The sequence below is a fragment of the Solanum lycopersicum genome, chromosome 1, assembly GCF_036512215.1.
Source record: "Solanum lycopersicum chromosome 1, SLM_r2.1".
In the NCBI taxonomy this organism is placed as follows: Eukaryota; Viridiplantae; Streptophyta; class Magnoliopsida; order Solanales; family Solanaceae; genus Solanum; species Solanum lycopersicum.
Genome location: NC_090800.1, coordinates 76428048 through 76448219, shown reverse-complemented (window position 1 = coordinate 76448219; position 20172 = coordinate 76428048). Strand labels below are relative to the sequence as shown.

At 31.0% G+C, this 20172-nt stretch overlaps 4 protein-coding genes across 4 annotated transcripts; 2 read left to right on the top strand and 2 right to left on the bottom strand.

Annotated features, from left to right (window-relative positions):
- The first annotated feature begins 109 nt into the window (after positions 1 to 109).
- Positions 110 to 4067, top strand: LOC101254633 (nucleolar GTP-binding protein 1). Its single transcript, XM_004229468.5, has 3 exons — positions 110 to 314; positions 1411 to 3496; positions 3732 to 4067. The coding sequence occupies exon 2, from the start codon at positions 1446 to 1448 to the stop codon at positions 3486 to 3488; it is 2043 nt and encodes a 680-aa protein (XP_004229516.2). The 5' UTR covers positions 110 to 314; positions 1411 to 1445; the 3' UTR covers positions 3489 to 3496; positions 3732 to 4067.
- Positions 4068 to 5923: 1856 nt separating this feature from the next.
- LOC104648136 (probable protein phosphatase 2C 80) lies at positions 5924 to 7480 on the top strand. The gene is made up of 2 exons (XM_019215301.3): positions 5924 to 6066; positions 6318 to 7480. Exon 2 carries the CDS (start codon positions 6340 to 6342, stop codon positions 7294 to 7296), a length of 957 nt encoding a protein of 318 aa, XP_019070846.2. The 5' UTR covers positions 5924 to 6066; positions 6318 to 6339; the 3' UTR covers positions 7297 to 7480.
- On the bottom strand, positions 7448 to 9164 carry LOC101254332 (probable jasmonic acid carboxyl methyltransferase 2). Its single transcript, XM_004229467.5, has 4 exons — positions 8936 to 9164; positions 8418 to 8807; positions 8041 to 8289; positions 7448 to 7886 (listed from the first exon to the last, which is right to left on the bottom strand). Exons 1-4 carry the CDS (start codon positions 9008 to 9010, stop codon positions 7533 to 7535), a joined length of 1068 nt encoding a protein of 355 aa, XP_004229515.2. The 5' UTR covers positions 9011 to 9164; the 3' UTR covers positions 7448 to 7532.
- A 7700-nt stretch (positions 9165 to 16864) lies between these two features.
- LOC101254028 (benzoate carboxyl methyltransferase-like) lies at positions 16865 to 18256 on the bottom strand. Its single transcript, XM_069299535.1, is given in 5 exon segments — positions 16865 to 17301; positions 17385 to 17636; positions 17708 to 17822; positions 17824 to 18077; positions 18146 to 18256. Coding segments are annotated over 5 exon segments (1065 nt in total). The 5' UTR covers positions 18224 to 18256; the 3' UTR covers positions 16865 to 16935.
- Positions 18257 to 20172: the final 1916 nt, after the last annotated feature.

Sequence of the window (20172 nt, the reverse complement as noted above, 5' to 3'; positions counted from 1 at the left end):
TTGCAGCCCCTCCACAGCGAATAAAATTATAACTATAGAGTGTAATTACGAAACTATATTATTATATCTTATTATTATCATTGCTATTTGTGAAATTTTCTCAAATAAGTAATAATGGGCCGTCCCAAAATTTTGCAAAATAAACCCATCCAGTTACGACACTTTAGAATGGGCCGACCCGAAATTTTGCGGCTTGTCCAAAGTTCATATTTAAGAGGCTTCGTCCTCAAACGTAAACCCTTTCAAGCCTAGGGTTTTGGTCTGTCCAAAAACCCTTCAAAGGCCGTCGACTTCTCTTGCAGCCATCGATACACGTAATTTCTACCCTCTGCATCTTTAATTTTGAGTTCTTCGTAGCCTTTACATTTGTGTATGTGATGTTTTCTCTGTTAAATTAGCTTAAGATAATACTATATGGAGTATGTTTTTATCATTTCCTTTTGTTGTTGATAAACGATAGAAGAGTTGAGCTTCTGTTTTGCTACTACGATGAATTTATATGGAAATTTTGATACTCGATTCGTGCTTATGTTATGATTTTTGTTTTTGTTTTTGTTTTTTGTTGTACGGAAAATAGAAGTTCCCATTTTTCACGCTTCAAAAATTGTATTTTGATTCACGAGCAGCATATATTGACTGAGTTATTTAACTTGTTAGATTTTATTTTAGAATTTTCAAGATTATATTGCTTTGAAGGAGCCTTGGTTTGATAGGAAGTAAATTATCCTTTACTATTTCAGTTGTCTGCTTGTAACTTTAAAGGTGTTATTGTCATCTCAATCTCATGGATGTGAATGATGAAGCTTGGTTCATTCAAGAGTTCCTTTTTCTTTTGGTTGGATTTGTTAGCTTCCTTGTCTTAAATTGACCCTGGATAGGGATTCTTTAGTTCTTTTTTTTAGTGCCTTTTCCTTTCGTTGTAACTATGCATCTACTTGATCCTCTTTTGTGAATGAAACATCTTACTTTATCAAAACAACCGTTACTTTTTGAATTCATGTATGAAAAAACCTCTTAACAAATAGCTATTGTATTGTAGTTCGCAATGAAGTTATGGTGGTTTTATCTTGTATATCTAGGCAGGTTTTAGGATAGAGACTTATGTGTTGTAATATGGGAATGTGTGTCATAATAGTGTATGAGGTACTGAAGTAGTAAAAGGCACTTACTGGAAAAACATTATGGAATAGTCAAGCTGTAAAATTTTGACTTGAGGCTGAAAAAGTTATCTTTCTTAATTGTATATACTTCAAACGACTTAAGGATTTGAAGGCACATTTAATAATTTTTATGTGGAAGATATTCTTGTAATTTGAAATGCTGAGTATGATTGGTTTGAGAGAGATCAGTTGTTTGATGGACTCTTTTTTTTGTGCGCCTACTAATGCAGTTTTTCATTTTATTCTGCAGTTTCAATTCTATACTGCAAGTCCAGATTATAAAAGATGGTGCAGTATAATTTTAAGAAAATTATGGTGGTTCCCAATGGCAAGGACTTTGTCGATATCATTCTTTCTCGCACCCAGCGTCAAACTCCTACTGTTGTGCACAAAGGATATGCTATCTCTCGTATACGTCAATTTTACATGCGCAAAGTGAAATATACACAGCAGAATTTCTATGACAAACTCTCCACCATTATTGATGAGTTCCCCAGGCTTGATGATATCCATCCTTTCTATGGGGACCTTCTTCACGTGCTCTACAACAAAGATCATTACAAGCTTGCCCTTGGCCAAATTAATACTGCTAGAAATTTGATTTCTAAAGTAGCGAAGGATTATGTGAAATTGTTGAAATATGGTGACTCACTCTATCGCTGCAAGTCACTGAAAGTTGCAGCTCTTGGGCGTATGTGCACTGTTATAAAGCGCATTGGCCCAAGTTTAGCTTATTTGGAACAGATTAGGCAGCACATGGCAAGACTTCCCTCCATTGATCCCAATACTCGAACCATCTTGATTTGTGGGTATCCAAATGTTGGCAAGAGTTCATTCATCAATAAGATTACAAGAGCAGATGTGGATGTGCAGCCTTATGCCTTCACTACGAAGTCCTTGTTTGTTGGTCATACTGACTACAAATATCTGCGGTATCAAGTTATCGACACTCCAGGGATCTTGGATAGGCCATTCGAAGATCGTAATATCATAGAAATGTGCAGTATTACAGCTCTAGCACATCTGAGGGCCGCTGTGTTATTTTTCCTTGATATTTCTGGTTCTTGTGGCTATAGCATTGCACAACAGGCCGCTCTTTTTCACAGCATCAAATCACTTTTTATGAACAAGCCGTTGATGATTGTATGCAACAAAACAGACTTGCAGCCATTAGAAGGGATTTCTGAGGAAGATAAGAAGCTAGTTGCGGAGATGAAAGATGAAGCTATGAAGACAGTGATTGGTCAAGGTGGTGAGGCGACAGATGAAGCAGGTGTGCTGTTAACTATGAGCACTTTGACTGAAGATGGCGTAATTTCAGTGAAGAATGCAGCTTGTGAGAGGTTACTGAATCAAAGAGTTGAATTGAAAATGAAATCGAAAAAGTTAAATGACTGCTTGAACCGCTTCCATGTTGCTATGCCAAAACAACGTGACCAGAAAGAGAGGCCAGCATGCATACCTGAGGCAGTGTTGGAAGCCAGAGCGAAGCAGGCTGAGGCAGATGCTGAGAAACAGAAAAGGAAGCTTGAGAGAGATTTGGAGAATGAGAATGGAGGTGCTGGTGTTTATTCTGCAAGCTTAAGGAAGCACTATCTATTAGCCAATGAAGAGTGGAAGGAAGATATAATGCCTGAAATTTTAGATGGGCACAATGTCTATGACTTTGTTGACCCTGATATCTTACAAAGGCTTGAAGAATTGGAGAGAGAAGAAGGTCTTCGTCAAGAGGAAGAAGGAGATGATGATTTTGAGATGGACGGTGCAGAGCTGACCCCTGAAGAACAAGCAGCATTAGCTGAAATCCGAAAAAAGAAAAGTTTGCTCATTCAGCAGCATAGAGTGAAGAAGAGCACCGCAGAGAGCAGGCCCACAGTACCAAGAAAGTTTGATAAAGACAAGGAATTTACTTCAAAAAGAATGGGAAGACAGTTATCTGCTCTGGGATTGGATCCAACTCTAGCAATCAATCGAGCTCGAAGTAAGTCAAGGGGTCGTAAGCGAGAGAGATCAGTTGAACGTGGAGATGACAATGGTAATGATGCAATGGATGTTGATGAGATTACTCCCAGCAAGAAGCAACGTAGGTCTAGATCACTTTCCATGGCAAGATCAAGGTCAATGTCACGACCTCGAAGTGAATTTGTTCCAGGGGAGGGCTTCAAGGACAAACCCCAGAAGGAGCAGGCTATAAAGTTGTTTAAGAAATCTGCTAATAAGAGGAACAAGGATGCTCGTCGGGGAGAGTCCGATAGAGTCATTCCTACTCTGAAACCGAAACATCTCTTCTCTGGGAAGAGATCAAGTGGCAAAACTGACAGGCGGTAATCACGAAGGTACATCTTACACCTCCTTTTAAGTTCCTTCCTTGACATTTTCAATTGCAGGTCTTAGGATATGCTTTTTCTCTACTCGCCATTTCAAAAACTGTTTTGTTTTGTGTTCATAGATACTTGTATACTTTTGAGTGTTCAAAACTTCTGTTTGATGCACTGTTTGGTTCCTTTCTCATACTTAGAAGATCAGTGACTAATGTGTGCAAGATAACAATTATTACCTTCTGTTCTCCAGATGGCATTTTACCATCCTGCAGGATGACCACAGAATTTTGGGTGACTACTAGATATACATAAAGAGAACCGTTGTTGGAATGCCAGTTCAACTCAAGCTTAGTTTGGACAACCTGTGTAGTTGAATTTGCTGTCTCTGTTGTGCAATTTTGGAACTTACCTTGCATTTTTACTTTAGTTTATATTTTTCATATTGTTTTTGAACTTCAGAATGTGGAAGGAATTTAGTTTAACTCTTTTTCCAAAAATATGAGGAACATGTCAAGACTGCAACCTGTTGCAGTTTTGTAATGGCAACGCAAAACTACAGATGGAAGTATTTAAATTTGTGTTTGAATTGCTGCTGAGTTTGCTACCGTTTATTTTATCGTCTTAAAGCTATTATTGTTTATTTTCCACTATCTATACATTTTTATTTTACTTCGTTAATTTATGTTGATAACTTTTAGAGCTCTCTGTTTCTGCCCAAAAAACACAGCAGAGATAAAATTGATCACAGACAAGAAAAAACAGAAGCTAACTATTTGAGATTTTGCCACCAAAATCAGTATTTGTTTGACAGATTCTCCATGGATGTCAGAGAAGGTACAAGTAAGCAAATGCCGTACATTGACAATCTTAAAAGAAGAAAACAATTCAGATAAAAAAAGATATTTTATATTTATGTAGTCTAAAATCATAAAATGTAATAGTTTACTTTATTTATTTTTTAAATCTATAATAATAAGTCAAATGCGGACAAATAAATTGAAAAGATTTAGGCCAGTTTGATCATGTGATATTATATCATGATATATGGTATTATAATATAGAATTATAAGATGAAATTGAAGTTTTGTGATATGAAATTTTTGTGTTATATTTTCTCATAAACATAAAAATCTCATAAATTGTAAAATTATTAAAAAAGCTCAATTATTTATTCAATCTTATCAAATAAGAAATTATATTACAAAGGTTTTCAAGCCTCACAGAAATGCTGGAGGAGAGACACGGGGGGGAAAGGATGGGGGAAATCCTCCAGAGTCTCCAAACGGAGAGACGCCATAGCCCCTACTTTCGGGAAGTCCAAACGGATTTCCGAAACTTACGGGGTTCTGGAGGTACGGAGATGCAACTGCTCTCTACTTAAGCAATTGTTTCATCTAGCTTTAATTTAATTAAAAAAATTGAACATAAATTGTAGTGTACTGGTTTTTAATATAATCCTCCACATAGTACGAACAATTTTCTTAAGTTGAACTTGCATTTATCGATCATGTGATCGAGAAGACGAACCAATATTGTTACTTTGAGCAATTTGTTGGTTAATATTCGCAAACTATATTTTCATGTTTATAGATCATAATATTTCATCACTTTAACAATCGGTTGGTGTGAGTTAAAGTGACTATATGTTGTCGATGAGGATAATAAATTTTAAAAAGTAATGATGTGATTATAACTTTTATTTACATATGAAATAAATTGTTAGTAGATATGAATTTGGGGTTATTTTAATCTATAAACTTGTGGATTAATTTTTGTATTAAAATATCTTAAATCATGATATGGAATCACCATGTAATTTCATATTATGTTTTTTGCAGAATATGGAATCACATCTCGTGATATGGAATCATGAGATAGAATCAGCATGAAATCACATGTTCAAACACTAATTTCATCTCACAATACTATATCGTGATATGATATCACATTGCCAAACACCTACTTAGTAAATTTCTTTTAACATGTCAACATATAAGCTTATTTTAATATGATATTAAAGTACATGACAGTATAGACATAAAGTGAATAAAATATTGTCATCATTCTTCATAAATCATGTAAAATTTTAAAAGATATTTGGTTGTGAAAGAAATTGTACATCTATATAAAATAATATTTTCTTTCGTGTATGGAAAAAAAGAGTGATAAAATGTTAGAGATATATATTATTGACCATATATTATTTATGGTAAAATATATTGTTATTCAGTTTTAATAAAAATTCTAATAGATTCTATACCATAATTAATAATTTATTATAATAAGAATATTTCAAATTAATTATTTGGATTATTTCCATAGTAGGAAGTCTAGTAATTAAGTATTTATATTTAATTAGAACTCAAAATTAGGAAAAAAATAGGCCTGTGATGTTTACAAGTAGGATTCTTTTAACCTTAGAAATTCATAAATAATGCATCGAGAGAGTTTGTATATAAACTTGAGATTACAATAGAAAACTACAAAACAATTGTCTTTTGTCTAGCTTGTTATCGCTGTTGAAAATCTTTCTTTTAACTTGTGAATATGAATTCACTTTAATGTATTCGCACATGCTATAAGAGGTATTATTTAATTAAATTTAAACATATTTATATATGTCGTAGCATAAATGTATTAGTTATCTATTATTTTTTAATTTATATTTCAGCAAATTTATTTATTCTAGCATAAGAGTATTGATTATCGGGTAAAAAAAAAAAGAATTTCTTAGGTTTCTGCTTTCTACATGAATTTGGTTTTCCAATAAATCTTCTTTTTATATAAAACTAAAACCCACAGACTCCATGTTAAGCCCTTAATTTTTCTTCTCCAGGGTTTTCTCATCGTTGCTTCAAATGGCGATCGATATTGCTCCTCCGAAGAGATGCCGGGTCACGGATGAATCGGAAGTTGACGTCATCGCCGGCGATTATGACGAACGCCATGAGGGATTGACACCGGCATGCGACTTTATGGATGAAGATATTAAGCCCTATGAGACATTCATCCCTGAAGAGGTTGATAGTAGAGATGTTGCGGTCACTGGAAAGACGATTATGGTCGCTGGGTCTTTTTACATTCCGAAATTGAACCCAGCAAAGCCATTAGGTGAAGACGCGAGTTTTATTTGCCTTAACAAACAGGTGATCGGTGTTGCTGATGGTGTTGGTGGGTGGGCGAAAAAGGGTATCGATTCAGGTATGTATTCAAGGGAATTGATGAAAAACGCTGAATTGGCAATTCACAAACAGAGTAATAGTACTACTACTACTAGTAGTATTGATTTGATGAAAGTTCTTAATGAAGCTTTTTCGAAAACAAAGAATAAGGGTTCTTCTACTGCTTGTATTCTGTCTCTTTCCGATGACACATTGCACGCTGTTAACATTGGAGATAGCGGATTTGCAGTAATAAGAGAGGGGACAATTGTGTACAAATCGAAAGTTCAGCAATCAAGGTTTAATTGTCCTTTTCAATTGGGGAATGAGAGCACCTCTGATAAGCCGAATGTAGCGGAGAAAATCAGTGTTCCAGTGATTGCAGGGGATGTGATCGTGTTGGGAACCGATGGATTGTTTGATAATGTTCATGATTTTGAGTTAGAAACAATTGTGAATGCGGGGGTGGATTCATGGGAATCGGATGTGCCTGAGACATTGGCATGGAGGATTGCGCAGTATGCATTAGACAATGCCAAGAACACAGAGGTCTATACGCCTTTTACGAGAGAGAGTCATAAAGCTGGTATTGAACATAATGGTGGCAAGATTGATGATATTACTGTCATTGTCGCCTATATTTGGCCTCTCTAGTGTGCTCTGGATGTCTCATCTAAATTAGAGTCAACAATTTTTGATGTAAATAATTGTTCTTCATCGGTGACGAACAATCTTACATAATTTGATTCTTCAGGTTTGATCATTCAAGATTTGAATTCTGTATCAATATTGCAACATTCGAGAATTGACATTAACATAAACATAAATATCTTTTTAACACTCCAGTCTGGTACTTAATTGTATTGTTAAATTGCAACATCTTGTTGTCGTCATTTCTTTCTTAAAGATATGACAATGTTGGAGAATTTACCCTTTTGAACCAACAAATGACAAGCTAAATGGTAGGCATATCTTTCAAACAAATAATCAACAATGTGATCTCCGAATTGGAAATGGCTAACAAGCATTTGTTCAGAAACAGCTCTCGTGGTTCTTGCTATGTGTTTACCACTGCTATACGCATCATCATCATCGTTGTCCCTCTCATCCCAGTTCACTTTGAAAAACTTTATGGTATCAACATCAAATGAACCTTCCATTTGAACAATTTTTTCAACTTCATCCTTGTATGGTGTGTAAAAAGGATAATTGAACGAGTCTAGTTTTGCCTGTTCAATAAGTCCCTGCAGGACATATCAAGAAAACATGAACATAGATTTAACAAAGGATTTAGTTTAATATACTGTTAGAGTAATATATGATGTATCTATTATCAATAAACTCTAACAAATTACTGGAAGATCAAAGCAAGAAGTTAGCAGAGGTGAAGTACTGGACCTCATGTATTAAATCAACGAATGACTTTGATAGAAGATCCAGATGAACTGAGTGATTTCCGTAGGGATCAGGAATGCCCCTTCCGATAAATGTTAAGACCATGTATCCACCAGTTACTATTTCCTCGGAGCGTACTTGCAAAAACCTTGAGAAATCATTGTCAAATTGCTTCATGTATGCTTCAAATACTTGAGGAGGACTTGTCCTTGTTATGTAAATGTTGTTGTTGTTTTCAATCTTTTCAGGAGCCTACATGTTTCAGTATGTAGTTTGAATATCATAATGTTTAGTGTATCTTAGCACAAAAAGATTCCTCTTTGTCAATATATATGATTTAACAAGATAACTAAAAAGACTTTAGTATGATTCATTGGTACCTGAGATAGCCAATGAAGACTGTAAGATGAGTGAACCAAGTGCAAGCTTTTGCTAGGAAATAGCCGCTCATAAAAGGTACCTGGAACAACTGATACGAAACAATTTGTGTGGTTTTGATAGAAGGATGGAATCGATTTGAAGATGGTGTTGAAGTCATTATCAGGGAGATCATTCAGATATGCTTGAAACTCTGGCATTTTGCAACTCTTTTCGCCGCATAAAACTTGTACAATGTTTATGATATTTGATAGTGTGAAAAGTGTGTTTGGTCCTGAAGAGCAACCCAAGTCTGCCATATTCAAACATGACTTGGGAAACTCACCAATAATACTGAACATCTTCTTGATGGCATCTTCTAAAACAGGTTTTGCCACTTCTATTACCTTTCTCTGCCAAATAACGAAACATGAATCGAGTATTGATTACTTAGTTAGTACAACAATTACGCCTCAATTCCAAACAAGTTTCATCGGACGGAATACACGTAATCTAGCCATAAAAGAGAATTCATACGTACCTGAAGGGTGGAGCTGCTGGCATAACTGCATTCTCCATTTCCTGCATTCATATGCACAACTTTGCTCCTTCCCATTATTTCTTCCACACTCTTAGCTGTCTTTTTTCTACATAAATACTATAGCCAATGATCCATAATTAATGCTACTTTTGTCTTTGCACTTTATACATATGCTACCAGATATCATATCTTCCGTTTTAATTTATTCGTCTTTATCTTTATTTTTAATCCATATAAAAGGAACACGTAGGTCTATTTCTCACCTAAATCATTTATTTCTCATCTAACCAGTTTATTGAAAAAACGCACAATGAGTCTGATTCAATTAAAATATCAACAGAAATAATTAATAATATATATATATATATATATATATATTTTTTTTTTTTTTAATTTAATGAAAAAAATCAGATCTTGAAGATTGGAGTTGCTGGCATAACTGGATTCTCCATTCCCTGCATCCACATGCACAAGTTCACGCCTTGCCATTATTTCTTTTTTAAAAAAAGGGTTCTAAAATTCTGAAGCTATTTCAATTACGGCTAATGTGTATAATTAAAATAAAAGATATAACATAATATTTTTAATTAACTTAATTAATAATATACACCGTAAAGTCAATCAGAGTATTAATACTGTGGTCTGAATTGATTCTTTTCTTAAAACGGAAGTCTCATTCTTTAATTATTTAAATTGGATTCGACTCCTCTCCATTTCTCCATTTTTCTCAAGTTTCTATTTATATTAGTGATACATGACATAGGTTAAAATAAATGGTTAAGATTTAATTTCCAAACTAAATCGCTAACTATGATTTAATTAATAAATACATTATATATTAAGCATTAAAAATTATTATAATATAACTATCTTAGCAACATATTATCTTGTCCATAGATATAGGGAAAAAAATTCTCTTCCTAAATTTCTTTTATACGTAAGATCTTTTTTAAATTTTCTTTTAAATAATCTTTTACTCTAATTAACTGAATAGAAGTACATAAACTATAATTAATTATCGTATGTATTGGTATCACCGTATTTGTAATCTTATTATGAAATTGAAATTAGTTTGTTAAAATGGTTTGATTTCGCTAGGTAATTTATTAACCACGGATCAATATGCTTTTAACAAAAAATTACAATAAAAACATTATATAAACGGGAAAAAAATCCTACGATAAAAAGAAAAGGAAGAAAACTTTTTTTTCTATATTTATGGACAAGATAATATGTTGCTAAGATTGTGAGATTATAATAATTTTAATACTTAATATATAATGAATTTATTAACTAAAATCATGGTTAGAGGTTAACTTTGAGAAATTAAATCTTAACCATTTATTTTAATCTATGATACGTGTCATTAATCCAAATAGACACTTGAAGAAAATGAAGAAAAGAGAAATGGAGAGGAGTCGAATCCAAACGGATCAAAGCATGTATTATTGGTTTCTAAAAACATCAAATCAAACCCAAAAAGAATTGAATTATTTAATTTGATTTTTTATTTGAGTAGATCTTTATCGATTTACACACCTCTAAATTTATAATATATATTTTTCTGATTTCAATTTGGTCAATTTTGCCGGTTGGTTTGATTTGTGCGGGTACTTTTTTATTCTTCTAGATAATCAAAATAAATGATCATCAAACTCGACCTACCTCTCATATTCTCATTGATCTATTAGCATTTGAATGAAATTAAGCAAATATTGAGAAAAAATTGATATTAATGATATATTAACTACAAATTGATAAAAAATATTTGTACAAGATTTCCCTTTGTAATATATGATCTAATGGAGGTATTTTTTTTTTTTTTAAAAAAAAACACAATCACTCAAGCTTTCACTTGCTGTTGCTTGAACTCTTCACCACACATTTGTTATTTTCCTTTTCCTTTATTCTCCTCTTGATCAATATTTTCTTCGTAAGTTTTCCATTCAGTGTCTCATATTTAGGCATATTTTAAAACTCTACTTTTAGCTGAACTCCTGCAACCATATCTATCCGTAACCCAAATCTTAGAATTTAGATCATACATGATCCGACCTCCATATGAATCTGCACTTGTATCGAACACTCAAACATGAGACCACATTTTTGTTAATCCATGATCCGAGTATGACAATGTAGAGCTTTTACATATTTTAGGAAGCTTCCCAATCTTCATCGTCTATGTTGAAGAAGAAACGATCAACGTCATCATCTCTAATTAGTTCCAGTCGCGAGGGCTCCAATGTGAAGACACAAGCACAAGGTTTCGATATCCAAGTTGAGGATTATCTGAAAGAGAAGTGAAGTGCAATAAGAAGAGAGCAATTACTTGAGAATTAATACAATATACATTGTCTTATATACACAGCCAACTGCTATGATCACTTACGAGTGTTGTTGTTTATGTTAAAAAGAAACAGATAGAATATGACAGCCTTAGAGATATTGGGATATTCAAATTATTGAATAACAATAAACTATGACTCCTTCAAAGAGACTGGGAGGTGCTTATTACTGCATTTGCAAGTGCAACATCTTGTTGTCAATGTTGAAGTAGTTGCCTTTTTGAACCAACGAATGACAAGTCAAATGGTAGGCATGCATATCTCTCAAACAAATAATCTAACAATCGAATCTCCAAATTGGAAATGGCTAACAAGCATTTGTTCAAGTAGTTCTTGCTATATGTTTACCACTGCTATACGCATCATCATCCCAGTTCACTTTGAAAAACTTAATGGCATCAACAACAAATGAACCTTCCATTTTTCAACAATTTTTTCAACTTCATCCTCGTTTTGCCTGTTCAATAAGTCCTCTCTCTGCATTAATATCGATTGCATCTTGTGTTATATTTCTCTGGACATGAATTGAATTGATTATACGATTACGCCTCAATTCCAAGCAGAGTTTGATTAGTAGATGAGAGAAGTCATACCGGAAGAGTGGAATTGCTTGCATAACTGTATGCATTCATATGCACAAGTTTGCCAGTTGCCATTATTTCTCCCACATATACCTATCCTATATAATTAAATACAATAGACGAATCACCCCTTAATTATGCTCTACCTGTAGTTGGTTAATTACTATTTATAGCTAAATGTTATAGGGAGGAGACTGGGAGAGGGAGGAGAAAGGCGAGCGAGCGGAGAGAGGCGAATTGGATATGTATATCGGATAAATAATTGAATATATGTAACTACAACTATGTATATGTATCAATAATTCTACTTGTATATCTGCATACAATTTAAATTCGTATACAATTGAACCGAGTTAAAATATTTGAATTATATATTCAATTTCCTTCGCTTTATACAAACACAAACTATTTGTTGAATTGAGAGTTGCTTGCAAATATTAAGGTTACTAGGGAGATGCTAGCATGAATCATAGTAATGTAATTAGATAATTAAACGTGTTTCAATAGATTGATAGCATTAGATAAGCTAGATTATAAATAAATATTATTAACTTTTACCTGATATATAAATATTAAAAACGAATGATCCAAAATTAAAGCTCTTTTCGTTTTCTGCGGTACATATCATAAGGGAACATAGCCAAATCAAATTTGGAACTTTAACTGTAATAAAAATGAAAAAAGATGATGGAAAAAAACAAGCTTACTTGAAACATGCAAAATCTTTTATGATAAATGCTGAAGAGAAGAAGTGAATTTTGCAATACATTGATATCAGCATAGGAAGACACGTTGCAGTAGAAAATTGAAAAGACAAAAATTGATTAAACAACAAGAAGACATCTAATCATTATAAAAAATTGAAAAGACAAAAATACCCGTAAAAAATGAAGCAAGCATGTTGAACTACCCCTTTTTTTTTAATATAAGAGAAGAGATATGTAACATGATCATACACATAAGTTAGTCATTTGATGTTATTGGAATAAGCATCTTTTTGAAAAGTGATCTTTTTGATACCATTAATAGTCTTTAAACGGTTAAAAAATTGAGCTTCCATATAAACTCAAATTTAACATTGGAAACCAAATGAGGAATAAAACCCCCTAGAACATGAAAGTCGTACCAAAATATCTACTCTAATAGTATATGATTTAACAAAAAAGAGTTTAGTATGATCGACTCAACAAGATTGAGGATCTAAAGCCAAAACTTAAAGAGGGCCCTAATATTTTTTTAAAAAAAATATTCATGTACTATATATTTATTTAAAATCTATTTTTCTTGTCTTTTTAGATGTGAAATCATTAATTAATTATTGTTTTCTAATCAATTTGTTTTAGTAATTCTTTTTTAATTGATAATATAGTTAATACATTCAATCACATTGTTTATCTTAGATAAGATTTTACCAATTTTAGTTTCGAAAACTTCTTTCGGTCAAGGCAATAGTTACGGGAATTGTTAACATTATTCTATAAACAATATATGCATTAGGAAAAGAATCAAATCTTTTTATTTGATTGCGTATGTCCATTAAATCATTATCTTCTACTTGTATTATTTCTCTTAATAACAACTAAAACGAGAATATATATACTTACTAACTTAGAATATCAACAATAACAAAAGTTCAAGAAAAAATATAATATAAAGTTAGAATAATAAAACATGACTCACGAATTTAATAAGTTGATATAATAATATTGAAATAGTCTTGCGTTGCTTCAATATAATGATTGCTAATTGCACTTCTTAAGATTTTGAAGAAGACACTCAAAAGCAAATTTTATTCTTTTTTGACTTGTAAGCAATAATAAATCATTTTTTAGGAGAGAGTTCAATATTGAGAATTAAAATAATATAATAGAGGATAAAAAAGATGAGTATAAGGTAAATAATATTATATGGTCAAAATTTTCGGAAATAAATAAGAAAATTATTTTCATAAAATATTTCATTCCCTTAAAACTGTGGAAAAAACTAACAGCTATTTTATATGCTTTTTTAACATTCTTGCATATTCTTTTTAAAAAAAATTAAACATACATATAATTTTAAGCAATATGTATAAGTATTTTTTTTAAAATTGGAGGCCCCAAGCGGTGACTTTAGTGACCTAGTGATTAAAACGGTCCTGATTCATAGATACGTGAGAGAGCCAATGAAGACAGTAATATGAGTGCAAGCTTTTGCTAGGAAATACCCACTCATAAAAGGAAGTAAGGAACCTAGAATGCCTAAATAGAATTTTGACCAAAGTAGGTCATTATTAAAATTAATTTATCAAGATAATATTTTTTAAAATAATACAAAATTAGTATAAATGTAGTTTTCAATAACATTTTAGATAATATTTTATTCAAAAAAATTCAATAACAAAAAGACAAAAAATCTAACTAAGTAAACAGATAAAAGACGTTATTATCAGTAACGTTTTATAATTCGTTACTCTAAAGCATGTTTTATAGTTAAAACGTGACTCACAGTAACGTTTCTCTGAAATGGTTGAAAATTGAAATTCCATCTTGTACATGCCTCATTCATTATTCAAATTCCACTATTAAAATGAATAGATATATTTTTTACGTACCTTCACTAGAAATATATATGATTTTCTCTATTCTTTCTCTCTATACATAGACAATACCTTTTTAAACAAAAGAAAAAAATGTGAGGAAGACTTTGAACAAATTGAAGCTCTTCTTATATCATTTCAATTCCAAAATTTGTGAATAAATCATATGAGAGATCTTCTTCTATCCTAGGTAACCGTTCCTTCCAAATATTAGATCAATCGGTTTTTTATGATTATTAAATACTAGTAAACTTATTCGCGCAATAAATAACTCGTTTAATTTATCAAAAAAAAAAGAATTAAAATAGTATACTGCCAAAGTTTTGTGAAGGTTCTTTGTTGAGTTTAATCCAAATATATCATATTTCAAGTCTTAATCAAGTTTATATACTATTTAAGTTTTTGTATCGTAATAGTTTTAAATTGATTAAACTAAGAGTTTACATTCAACTATCTCATCCTATTTTATTGGGTATGTTTGTCCCATGTGTTTATAATTTTATACAATTTTTTAGAATCCATATTTTATTCTTAGTATGTTTTTAGTTTTGTTGGTATCTTTCTCACAAAATTTAAGAATTTAAATCGAATAAACTTGTAATTAAATTTTGAAAGCTGAGAACACCAAAATGTCATTATCTTCCTTGTTCATGAAATTAAAATAATTTTTAAATATTTATTGTGGTCCAAATAAGATCAATTGCAGTTTTATAAAATTAGTCTTTTCCTCCAAATATTGTAATCTTTTATTATTTTCTTTGTTAATGTTCATATTCTTCGAAAGTTGTTATCTTTTCTTCTGTAATTATGAATCAACTCTTTTCACTTTTCACTAATCTTAGCTTGTGAAATATTTTGTAAATAACTTTCTATCTTCACTAATTTTTACTACCGGTGTAATATACTTATAAATTTATATAAGAAAAATAGATTGAGAGATATATAACACCAATTGCATAAAAAATATAAAGTATTTGAAGAAATTAGTTATTTGAAACAATCTCTTTATACTCTATCAAAAATGCATATAACAAATTCAAGAAAATTAAACAAAAGTTATCAAAATCCCCATAGCAAGAAAGTTGAGTCAGTTTTTATACCTTTTTTTTTTCTAATAAAAAAGTTTATTATTGTAGCATATTCATACAAATTATATTATTTATTTTGAGATGAGGAAAATATCAAATTTTATTAACTTGTCGTGTGCATTCAAAGGATGAAGATAATCATACTTTGTCAATTTTATTTTTTCAATTTGTAAATTAAAGATGAATTTAGTAAATCATGCTTATTTCAATTAATGTTAGAATATTATCCTGACAAATAAATATGAAATCACTATATTTGAATTAATATCATAACCATCAATTTTAAAACATCTTAAAAGAATAGAAGAGGATAGTAACAAAATTTGCATATATTAATAACGATAGTGTTCATCAAATATGAACTTCAATTCTCAAATATTTTCATATATTCATCTTATCTTTTACCATAAATTATAAAAATGATTCACATAAAATATGCGAAGAATAAAAATTATGGAAAAATAGCCAACAATAATGAAGAAAATAACACAGATGAGAAAAATAAAGAAAGAAAAACACTTTTAATAAGAGACATCAACAAAACTAAAATAAAACAAATAATTACCCATCAAATTTGAATTTTGAATTTGAATTCTCACAAACAACATAAGCATATGACATATTATCATTCATATTGTAAACAAAAAAAAAATTTAATCATAAATAATCTTAATATTATAAAATTAGACATAACAAAGTGACGTATGTGTAAATATCATGAAAGAAATTCTTACCGCATTGGTGAGGATGATATGCTTTAGTATTTATAGTAATCAATAAATTTGTAACGTAATTGAATAATATAAATTAAAAAAAAATATTGTAATAAATAAAAGTGTAACTTACATTGATATTAAGTGACTTAATTGTAATATAATAATATGTTTAAGAAGGAATAGAGAAAGGTTTAGGAAAAGGTAATAAATGATGATGGTAGTGGCAGAGTTTTTAACGTAAGTTTTGGGTTGCATATGATGGCTCCTATTTACTGAGATGTTTTAAAAATCAAACATATAATTGTAAATGCTGGCCATTGGAGGGTGTCAGATCAACAATTCTAGATTCAACTTTATATTATTAGATAGATTAGACTATCAATAAAGAAGTTATTGAATTAATATTGATGCAATACGTAATTAAGCAAGACAACTATTAAAAAAAGAATTAATTGATATCGTAGAAAATCCTCTTTTTCTCTTGCAAAAGTATTATCTATGTATGATAAGAGAAATTTTATATATATATATATATATATATATATATATATATACACACACATTGTTACAACAACTTCATGTAACTTAGCATGGGGCCACGTGCAACCGGTAACTAGTTATTGAATAACAAGAAACTATCACTCCGACTGGGAGGTGCTTATTAGTGTATTTGCAAGTGCAGCATCTTGTTGTCATTTCTTTGTTAAAGATATGACAATGTTGAAGTAGTTGCCTTTTTGAACCAACAAATTACAAGTCAAATGGTAGGCATATCTCTCAAACAAATAATCAACAACCGAATCTCCAAATTGGAAATGGCTAACAAGCATTTGTTCAAATACAGCTCTAGTATTTCTTGCTATATGTTTACCACTGCTATACGCATCGAAACAAATATGATCATCATCATTGTCCCTCTCATCCCATTTCACTTTGAAAAAGTTAATGGTATCCACAACAAATGAACCTTCCATTTCAACAATTTTTTCAACTTCATCCTTGTTTGGTGCGTAAAAAGGAAGACTAAAGGAGTCTAGTTTTGCCTGTTCAATAAGTCCCTGCATTGATGAGAAAACCAAAAATGTTAACTCTCTAACGATTTACATTGAGAAAAGCAGATGGGTAGATGAAGTGGACGGACCTCATGTATTAAATCAATGAGTGAGTTTGATAGAAGTTCCAGTAAGGCATAGTGACTTCCATAGGGATCAGGAATGGTGCTTCCCATAAATGTTAAAACCATACGTCCACCACTTACTATTTCCTCGGAGCGTAATTGCAGAAATCTTGAGAAATCCTTGTCAAATTGCTTCATGTATGCTTCAACTACATGAGGAGGACTTGTCCTTGTTATGTATATGTTGTTATTGTTCTCCATGTAATTTTCAGGAGCCTACATGTGTTCAGTATCATAATGTTTAGTGTGATATCTATCTAGTAATTAAAAGAGTTCATTGATACCACCTGAGAGAGCCAATGAAGACTATAAGATGAGTGAACCAAGTGCAAGCTATTGCTAGGAAAGAGCCGCTCATAAAAGGAACCTGGAACGCCTGATACGAAACAATGTGTGGTTTTGATAGAAGGATGGAATCGATTTGAAAATGTTGTTGAAGTCATTATCAGGGAGATCATTCAAATAAACTTGAAACTCTGGCATTTTGCATCTCTTTTCGTCGCATAATATTTGTACAATCTTTATGATATTTGATATTGTGAAGAGTGTGTTTGGTCCTGAAGAGCAACCCAAGTCTGCCATATTAAGACATGATTTTTCACCAATCTTCTTGATGGCATCTTCTAAAACAGGCATTGCCTCTTGTATTATCTTTCTCTGGAAATAGAGTATTGATGAGTTCGTATAGCAATAATTACAGTCTCAATTCCAAACAAGTTTCATACCTGAAGAGTGGAGCTGCTGGCATAACTGCATTCTCCATTTCCTGCATTCATATGCAAAAGTATTTTTTTCCCTGCCATTATTCTGCCTCGCTCCTTGCTGCCTCATATATAAATACAACCAATCGTTAGGATCAAAATAAGTAGGTGTATTTTTACCTAATGTATTAGTTAATTAAATCATTTACCTAACTTATACTAATTTGTGAATAATAATTAGGCCTATACTTGGACTTGTATGTTGGTATGCTCTAAGTTATGGAAAGTTGGGCCAAAATATTTTTCAGAAATAATTAAGAAAGAATATTATCCATTCACCAAAAAGAGTACTTGTATCAGCTTTGGATCGATGATTCGACGAGATGAGTATTAAAGATTGGCAAAGTGATGACGTGGAGCAAGCCAGCTTATTGCCTACTACTTGGGCTACAATACTTAACATTCTAATGAATATCTTTGAGCTACGTTGGCCAAACAGAAGTCTCTACGTCTCAAAATCTCACCTTTTGGAAAATGTAACTGTTCTTTATCATACATATTACTCCACCATTTGATAGCGACGTATACTTGTCTATTTTGTCAAATTAAGAAAAGAAAAAAAGAATATAACATATTAGACCCTTTTTTAATTACTTTGAAAAAAAATACAATTTCTTGAAAAATTCAAATTTTTATTCATCTGTATCATAATTAACAGTGATAAAATAGTAAACTTACTATATCAATCATTATTATTTTAATAAGTATGCAAATTCAAAAATGAACAAGTGCTTAAAAACGGAGAAGTAGAATATTGCAATAAATTAAATAACATAAAATATTTTGAAATTGAAAGTAGAAATATTTTTCCTATTAAAAAATAGCTTAGATAGTGATAGTGAGAAACTATTTTTCGTCAACTACTTTATCCCCATTAACTTTTCTCTACTTAGGTTGATTTGTGTAAATTACTTTTGGATGTCTATCTGTTTATTCCCTTTTCTTTTTTCTTTTTTTTTTTTTTTTTGTATAATTTACATGTATCTCATAGTGTTAAACGAGTTAATCATATTATTTCCTACTATTTCAAATTACAAAATTTCTTAAAATATATGAATTTCGAATATTACTGATTTGAGGATATATCAACAAACATCCGGATATATAGGGGAGGGAGGTATCCGAGAGAGCTATGGATGTATCAGGGAGAGGATATGGACGTATTAGAGAGGTCATAGGACATCTGAAACAGGAGAGATGTATCAGAGAAGTGAGGAATGTATCAATGAGGGAAGAGTAATGTATCCGAGAGGAGATATTTGATATTTTTTTATAAAAAATTGTAGGAAATTTTAAAGATTATGGTAAATAAGATGTGTATTTAGGTAATTTCTCAGAAAAAAAAAAGGAAAATTTAGTTAACTAGTGAAAAAAATCAACTTATTTAGTGATAATATTTATACTTTAATAATATTAGTAAATATGTCAAAAATGTCATTATTTTAAAAATAAATAATTATTCTGATATTATTAATATTTTCTCTCTCATTATTTACATCATTTTCTCTCTCTCATAGATTAAACATTTTCCTAATATGTAATTGGATAGATATTAATGTCATTTTAATTTTTCTCTCTCTTTTCTTAAGCTTATCAATTTCTCTCTCTTACTTTTCTTCCTAATCAAATCCCCAGATTTTGCTCTCTTTTCTTACTTTTTTTTCAATTTCTCTATCTAACATTCTTCCAAATCAATTCCACAGATTTTCGATTAAATATATTAATATTTTCTATTTTTCTCATTTAATTTTGTTGCAAGATTTGATTTGAAGATTAAAATTGATTTGGGTATTATGTTTTTCAGATTCCTTATTTATTAACTTACTGTTTTTTTTTGTTTTGTTGATGTTCTTAAAATATTTTTTAGGATTTGAGACTACATAATTCTCTCTTCAGTGGACATTTTCAAGAGAGTTACTATAGATATTGGACAAAATAATCAAAGTTGTTCCGATTTCCCATCATTTAATTTTTTTTTCACTCAAGAATTA